At 41.0% G+C, this 9040-nt stretch overlaps 1 protein-coding gene across 2 annotated transcripts; it reads right to left on the reverse strand.

The window, feature by feature from the left end:
* Positions 1-2032: 2032 nt before the first annotated feature.
* On the reverse strand, positions 2033-8525 carry zc3h10 (zinc finger CCCH-type containing 10). 2 transcript variants are annotated; one of them, XM_012956822.3, is made up of 2 exons: positions 8403-8525; positions 2033-4774 (listed from the first exon to the last, which is right to left on the reverse strand). In XM_012956822.3, exon 2 carries the CDS (start codon positions 4662-4664, stop codon positions 3438-3440), a length of 1227 nt encoding a protein of 408 aa, XP_012812276.1. In that variant the 5' UTR covers positions 4665-4774; positions 8403-8525; the 3' UTR covers positions 2033-3437.
* Positions 8526-9040: the final 515 nt, after the last annotated feature.

Here is a 9040-nt window from a genome sequence, read left to right on the forward strand (position 1 = left end):
TGCTGCTAAAAGCAATAACCTGCGCCACACCTCTCACATTAACTCTGATCTTGCCCATTCCCACACCTTGTGTCTCAACCCTTTCTCCTTGTAGATTGTAAGCTCTTTTGGGCAGGGCTCTCTTCACCTCCTGTATCATTAATTGGTTGCTTTATATGTTACTCTGTGTATCCAATGTATGTAACCCACCTACTGTACAGCACTGCGAATATGTTGACGCTTTATATAAAAAAAAAAGTTAATGATAACTCTGTATTAAAAGAGGTATAGATTAACAGGGGGGAGAGTATAATATAATAAAGACATTGGAAGGTGGTGCCTTTGATCTCTACTGTGCAACTCTGCAGTTTTATGTCAGGTCAGCACACAGGGAAACCAGAATAAGTGCCGCAAGTAGAGGGGGGCAGAGGAGGGGTGCTGAAGATGGGCTTTGCTAAGCAAAGGGAAATCTGAATACTACGTAAAAATACAATAAATGCTTTCTTTAACAGTATAGCTTCCCAGCAGGAGTGAGACATCCACAGAAGTTAGAAGGTTGCCATGTTGGGAGTCCAAATTTTTTATATTGGGGCATATTGGAGAAGATTTCCAAAAGGGGTTCTTCCTCTGCATCAACTAGCAGGTAGGAGTTTCATGTAAACAAAAACATTGAACTCTATGGCCTGGTGCCTTGTTTCCAACCTATGTTTGTATATACTTTGCAGTCAGTTGCAAAGCTGTGGAATTCTCACACAGAAGCAGTTAAAATGGTAGCTAAAAAAATTTCCAAGAAAGGTTTGGATGACCTTTTTTAGCATGGGAGACCATACAAAAGATACTTAACTTGGGAGAAAATTGATCCATGAACTGATATAATTACCCTACGGAAGGATGCAAGATGGTCTCAGGTATTATTACATTTGGCAAGTTTTACCAACAGAAAAAGGTTTAAACCAAGCTGTGTTTCAGTGTGTACTTGAGTAAGTATATGATGATAGCAACTGCACCATTTTGCTAATAACCTTACAGTTGTATAATTTTAGTGATCATTTAAACTAACAGTCATTTAACTTTTCATTCTGAAAAAGTTGTGCATGACCACTAAGAACAGCTCATGTAGAATAATGATTTGCTTTATTATTAGAATTATTTTTAAAGCCATATAGTTGTTTCTCAAAAAATTCCCACCATCTTTAAGAGCCTATTGTATTAGTAAATAAGCTACAAGGCACGCACTACTCATTACAAATACTTAAACAGTGTGTAGCATGGTTGAGAAAGTCATAGAAGGTATATCCCTCCCAGAATCCTCTATGAAGCAGCACAAAGGGCTGTGAAATTAAGGGACTGTGCAGCTGTGAGGGCTGATAATCCTTACCTGTAGTTAAACGTGGTTCCAAGAGTAGTGTCTCTCTGCTCTGTTCTGGGAGAGAAGTAAGCAAATGGAGCGGCAGTATAGAACTTATCCTGCTTGTTTGTGTTTGGGACCTGTTTGCTGCACAGTTACCTCTTGGCCAGTGGAATCTTTATTCAAAAGAGGTTGATATCCTGGTAGCAAGGACCAGTTACTATATGTTGCCCTAAAGACTAGGGACTGAAGGGCAGCTGCTTCTGAGAAAGCACAGGGGTTCTACAAAACACAGAGTGAATCCTGCATTAACCTAGGTTGGTTTAATCTGCCAAAGTGTGGCCCCTGAGAAAGACATTTTCTGTTTCAGCAAAACTGCTGATTATTTGTTATATTTGGATATCAGTTGTATGAACTGTGTTAAATAAATCCACACTAGAATTTAGCTGAAAACCCTGTGTGTCAGTCTCTTATCTGTGTGAAAGTAGCTGCTGCCTATACCTAAAAAGTGAAATCCCCACAAGTGTTTAGTGCAGGATAAACAATGCTACTCCAGCTGCACCTTAATAAGTAAGCTGTGTCTATCAAATGGATCGGATGTACTCCATCTATATACTTACTTAACCCTTACTGGTTTTAAATCTTACACTTTATATGAAGAACTAGCGTATACAAGTACATATGAAAGAAAAACACTCAAGCTGATGGTGTTTAAACTTTTATGACAGAAATCAAAGATTGTTACAAATTTTTCAATTTCTTCTTCAAACTTGAGCCATTATTACACACAACAAAAACAAAGGTAAGAGTAGAAGGGGTAAGCAGATGGTGTTTGACATGCAGAGTGAAAACATTTATCGGATTTTACCTTAATAGCAAAATGATGGGTTATATATTTCTATTACAAGTTAGTAGAGGACCTAGAGAGCAGTCGTTGCACTGAACTGTAAATGGCAGCCCTCCAAATCCCTAATGTAATTGTTTAACGCCTTTGGAAATATTGGAGGATAAAATGAAATACCAATAGATACAACTACTGAGATGCATTACACAGATGGCACAGCACAAGGACTACAGAGAAATTCCTAACAATCATTTAATTTTGTGTAAAAAATGGTTGCCTTTCTATACATATTAAATTAAACTAGATGTAGAAGCGTCAAAACATTTAAACCTATTATGGAGAAAAGGCTCCTTACATAAAAGGCAAGACCCCAATGTAAAACAAGTTAGCTCAAAGAAATGGCGCATACATACTACGTTTCTCTTGTATGTATGTATGTTGATTTTACCAATTGTACAGTTTCTTTTTAAAGTAAAGGTCAAACAAAAATCTGGAAATATGTGCAACAGATATGTATTGAGCAGTATTTTAGCCCAGCACTTGTTTGATGTCCATAGACGAGCACAGCTTAACTTAGGCTTTATTCTCTAGATCTTTAAGAATATTAAAGGGGAACTATCACAAAACCAAAGCATAAATAGCTTGATCGGAAAGAAGCATTTTTTATAAATAGGAAGATAATACATTAGTTTTACTGTTTGCACTGCTCTGCTAAACTTTCCGCCTTGCTACTGGCAGCTTTCTAAGTTCTTGACGATTGAACAGGCACACTACTGAGTCAATAGGGGAAATGTTTTTATAGAAAATCCTAGCTCCTCTCACATCTTGGTCTTGTAATTGTCATAATTTTGTGCAAATGATGTAATGCATATTAACAAGTTGCAGGGCTCAGCACTTCAGTATAACCCCACACTGCAGATGTGCAAACATGCAGAAAAGCAGAAGAGCTGCCAGTAGTAAGGATGGAATGTAGAGGGACAAAAACCTATTCTCTACAAAATTAGAAAAAAGCACAACATTTAAGAAAATTATACTACATAAGGGATTTATAATTTTCAATTTGGTATTATGATAGTTTGCCTTTAAAAACGCCTAGTTAAAATATTTATGATGTTGTGGAAATGATGGTATACAACATGATACCAGAAGTGTATTACTTATGTGTTCCCATGTTACAGAATGAAAGGCAAAAAAGTGTTATGCCTATTACTGGCAGGACCACGCCACATAAGATATAAGCCACTGTGGCTATTACAGTTTTGCTAATCAGTGAGGCAAGGCTGTTATGCGCATGCTCTGTGAGGCTATAGGATAGGTAACCATAGGAGTAGTAGCATGGCTCATTGTGATACCAGGCAAGGGCTGAGCCATTGAAACAGCCACTGGTGCCACAGAAACAGCTACTGGAGCCATGGATACTGGAGGAGGAGCCATGCCTTGAGCAATGGTTTGCGCTAGCGCTGCAGATAGTGGGGCTATCTCTGGGTTTAGCTGTTGGGGTGCATTGCTTTGAGCAGAGGCAGGTGCACCAGAGGAAGCCACAAGCTCCTGCTGAGTAACAGCTCGTGGTTGCAAAGCCTGACTGCTTAGAGTTGTATGGGTTTGGGCAATGCCATGGTTGTAGTTGGTGACTGATCCCACACCTTGCTCACTGGTTGGGGCTGTAGTACTCAGTGTGCTAAGTGTAACAACTTTGGCCTGGCTACGAAACTGAGCATTTTGATCTAGTAAAACCTCATTGGTTGCTGCTAAAACAGAAACTTGCTTTTTAAGGTCCTCAACACGTCTACGGAGCATAACATTCTCTTCTTCTAGGAGACGGTACTCTACTGGAGAAGCACTATAATATCCATCATATCCCATGCGTCTTCTTTTCATAACAGGATCATCAAATCGGTCCCCATAACGGTAGTAAGAAGAATAATATTCTGTGTCTGTAAGACCATCATAATTGCCATATTGCTCATAGGTACGAGTAGTAGGAGCAGATAAGCTTCCAGGGCTTACCCCCATATTCATCATCCCTCCCCGCATATCACAGGAATAATCATACTGGTTTTCATATTCCCGCTGCAAGTGTCTGAATTTGCACCGGTCCCCACGCTGGCAATCACCCTTTAAGAAATCACGGCAGATAGGTACCTCATCCTTGTTTGGCAAGTCAGTAGGTGACAAGCCCAATCCAGCTGCTACTTTATGCCTTAAGCGAGGTGGGAGTTCTCCTGTTTTCTTATAGTGCTCCTCGTCATCCTTTGTACCATGAATAAAGCGGCAGTTCAGCCGTACACATTCTTTATTTTGAAAATCATGGCAGAACACAAACTCATTCTTCTGAACACCAAGGTCAGATACATCGTCAGCATCTGGATGCTTGAAGCGGCAGCGCTTGCCACGCTTGCATACATTGCGCAGAAAGTCACGGCAAACATGTTCCACAACAGCTGCTGCCTCCTCGCTGCTGCTACAACTTGCTACATTTTCCCTGTTAGGCATTGTTTTAGCAGCGCTTGATTCTTACTAATATGGGATTTTCTAATCCGACGCTTGCGCTTTGCCTTAGCGTGTGCACTGTACCAGGCAAAGAGTAGCACTCTGCGTAAAAGCTGCAAAAAAGAACATTTGTTCAGCTGTCAGTAATATCAGTATAAGAGGCAGAAATGAGGATTCTCAAGACTAACAAACCATACAGTTAAATGTCTATGGGTGATTTTAAATAAGGAGCCATCTCAGATTGTTCTTATTATATATAACATTACATTCCACCAGTATTAATTAAGGATATTAAAAGCTGGGAATTCTGTGACCATATAAAGGTATTAGGCTGCAGACCAAGTGCTTTTATATAATGCAAATAATATTTATTTAGGAGTACATAATGGTTCTATTACACAACTGTTATTGGAAAACAGTGTTAAACCCTCCCTCCCAAGTCCCTATAAATGTATCTTTTGCTACAGCAAAAATAGCTAAAATATGCTTAAAGAAGTCCACCTTTTCCTTTAAACCCATTATCAAACTGTATACCACAAAATGACTTTCAAATACACTGTTTTTAATGGTTTTCTAAACATTAAAATTAATTTTGTTTTACGTTCCTTTTTCCCCAGCTAAGTGAACAACTATTATAAAGTAACCAATTTTAAGCAGCATAAGAGAAATGACTGTAATAATATCAATGGATACTTTCAAAAAGGGGTATGAGGGTTTGTGATTTTATATTCTCCTATAATTACTCTAATACTTTTTACTATATATAAAATTATTGAAGGGGACCACTACTGTCTCTTATATAGTGCACATGGAATCTTGGCAATCAGGTTCCCATTAAAACAATCAGTATATGAACCTGTAGGACTGTTATGTCTCCCTAAAAGAAATCCTCCACTAATGCTGCGTGCCAGTGGCTTAAAAATGAAGCTGATTTTGTCCAAGGGACAGAAATCAAAAGGGTATAATGGATAAAACAATACAGTTCACACTTGCACTTCGCAAATAACATGTGTCAGAAATATGATTACTTAAGGTCCCCATATACTGTAAGATCCGCTCGCTTGGCGATCACCTACGGGTGGGCGATATCGGGGAGCTTGAAGTTTAAAAAAAAAAAATCCGATTGTTTGGCCCTGGGGTCAAACAACCGGATTATGTAGGTGGCAATGGGGCAGTCGGTTAGGGGACCGCATCAACAAGCCGATGCGGCCCCTGATCCGACTGAATCTTTTAACCTGGCCAATTTCAGGCCAGATATCGGTCGGCCAGTCCGCTCGTTTCTGCCCCTACACGGGCAGATAAGCCGCCGAGTTGGTCCAAGGGACCGATATTGGCAGCTATTATCGGCCCGTGTATGGGGGCCTTAAAAAGCAGCAACTAGTGTGCTTCATTCATTTAAGAGTAAAAAGCTATAATCATAATTATACCCAATAAAGCCCATCCAGCTGTCTCTTCACCAGAACATGCAAACCTAAACATTGGTTATTAGGATTGCCACATTTAAGATAATTAAATAAAACAAACTGCAGGGATGTTAACTAGAGGGGTGGTTTGACATATAGGAGGGCAAGTAACTAGTCAGACGTTGGGTGAATCGGTTGAGTGCCCAGTGTTAAATGGAGTAAGAAATAAGAGGGCAACTATAGTTGGAATGCCTTATTCAACTGCCCCAGTTCAACATACTTAAAGGACATGTAAACCCCCCACACAAAAATGTAATCAGTGAACAGCCTCTTTGAAATCTCTCAATACCTGCCACACTGGTTGTCCAGAGGTTAATAGTAAGGCTGCAGGATCCCCTTAAAGGAACACCAAAAAATAAAAATGTTTTTAAGTAATCATAATACAATGCACTGTTGCCCTGCGCTGGTAAAATCTGCACATTTGCTTCAGAAACACTTCTGTAGTTTATATAAAAAGCTGCTGTGTAGCCATGGGGGCAGCCATTCAAGCTGGAAAAAGGAGAAAAGGCACAGGTTACATAGCAGATAACAGATAAAACACCATTGTATTGTACAGAACTTATCTGTTATCTGCTATGTAACCTGTGCCTTTTCTCTTTTAAATGGCTGCCCCCGTGTCTACACAGCAGCTTCATTTACTAAACCATAGTAATGTTTCTAAAGCAAATACACCAGTTGCACCAGTGCAGGGCAACAGTACATTATACACTTTGATTTTTTGGTGTTACTGTTCCTTTAATCACTTTTAAATCACTTAGCTCCCCCTCTCAGGAATTTGCTTTGGCTGTTGGCTTGTGGGCAAGCTCAGTTGTTCTAAGCTCAGATAACTAAACACGCCCCCAGTCTAGCAGCCAGTGAAAAGATAGCATTGCTGGTTCCCATAGAAACTCATCTCTAGCTGCAGGCTTCAATATTTTTCTCCCAACCTCCTCTCCTGAGCTCAGCACAAACAAAGCAGAACTTTTAGCAGAGACAGTCGTGCCTGTGTGAGCCTGTATTCTTGATGAAATGTATTCTGAATAAGGGTCTGTGTGTGTATGCTGTTTGCAGATTTAAATGTATCTGATTATGTACCAGAGGAAAAATGGCCACTGGGTGAAAGCTGCTATTTGCTTTAGGAAAGTGTGATGGTGCTGGCAAACGGAGAGGATATATGCAGTACAAATAATGCCATTTGGGTGGGGGAGACATGCCCAACTGATATACATTGTAGGCAAATGCAGGCTTTACATGTCCTTTAAGGCGGGGTAATATTTTTACTAAGTTTAGGGCACATATATACATGCAGAAAGAAAAAGATGTCTGTATGTTGCTACAGTTCAATGATCACCCAGCAAATGTAGAATATTATTGTCTAGGTCAGTGATCCCCAACCAGTGGCTCAGGAGTAACATGTTGCTCCCCAACCCCTTGGCTGTTGCCCCCAGTGGCCTCAGAGCAGGTGCTTATTTTTCATTCCTGGCTCAGAGGTAGGTTTCGGTTGATAAACCAAAAACCAGGTGTACAACCAAACACAGCAACCTGTAGGCTGCCAGTCCATAGGGGGTACCACAAAGCTCATACAGCCCTTATTTGGCACACCTGGGAACTTTTTTCATGCTTGTGTTGCTCCTCCAAATCTTTTATTCATTTAATAGTGGCTCTCAGGTACAAATAAAATGTTGGGACCCCCTGGTCTAGGACATGGAGGGAGGCGAGGCCACACTAACACCCTAAGGTTAATGTCTGCACGGCGGAATAAGTCACTTATGGGGTTAAGTTTTAAACGGAACTAAATTTGCCTAAAAGCAGTAGACAATTGCAGCCAATCAGCATTCCCCATGGGTACTGTTCATGGACATGCGCACTACATCGTCATACATGGGTCTTAGATTATTGTATCTACTAAATGTGACAAAACTCCTGTTGTACAAAAGAATAGGGACAATCTGATTGAAATCTCGATTTTCGACCCTAAATAAATGTATTAGCACCGTGTGAGCCCCAGTAAAGCAGGAGCCGCCGCACAACACGAGTTTAAATGAAACATTGGCTGTTTTTGCCTGTGGCGGAAGGAAGCCACTCGGAAACCAGGGAGTCTTTACAGTTTCTCCGCCAGGAACAACCATTCGCGCATTACGGGCAGAAGAAACAGCGATGGCGCCTATACACACCGACGGGCGGGAACAGAGCCGCCATCAATATGGGACAGTGGCCCGGGGTTACGGCGCCTGAATGGTCCCTCCCCTACACGAATCTCCCTACACCAACAGTACCACCAAACACATCCCGCACTCACAGATCGCTACTTACGGCTCCCGCAAACACGCTAGTCGCAAGCTCCCGGCCTCCTCACTTACAATCGATCCAACGCCACAAGTCTCATCACGCGAGACTTTGCGTCACAACTGCACGTAAGCGCCGTGACGCATCACGTACCACCATATTGGCGTGATGAGCCGACGCAGAGCTACGTCGGCTCATCACTCCAATATGGCGGTACGTCGGCTCATCACGTACCGCCATATTGGAGTGATGAGCTGACGTACCTCTGCGTCAGCCAATCGGATGGTGCTAGTAGGTGTGGTAGTTCCCCTCACAATTTGTATTTCTTTTGCTCGCACGTACTACTTCTGTTAGAGAACAAAAGAGACCGCAAAAAAATGATCTTCGTCTTGGTTTGTCATAATGTCCATGCTGTCCATGTCAGCTCCCAGTTTATTTAGTATTTGCTGCTTGGAGTTCTGACTTGGAACTTTAGGAATATAAGAGAGAAAAAATATAATGAGAAAACGTTTTTTTTCTAAATGTATCAGTTAGTAGAGTTTCTCCAGCAGAATCCTGCATTGAAATCCATTTTTCAAAAACACAGATTTTTTTTTGTATGTAATTTTGACGTTTTACATAGCCATATTCTTCATTTCTCAGGATGCTACA

This window comes from Xenopus tropicalis, chromosome 2, assembly GCF_000004195.4.
Source record: "Xenopus tropicalis strain Nigerian chromosome 2, UCB_Xtro_10.0, whole genome shotgun sequence".
Lineage (NCBI taxonomy): Eukaryota > Metazoa > Chordata > Amphibia > Anura > Pipidae > Xenopus > Xenopus tropicalis.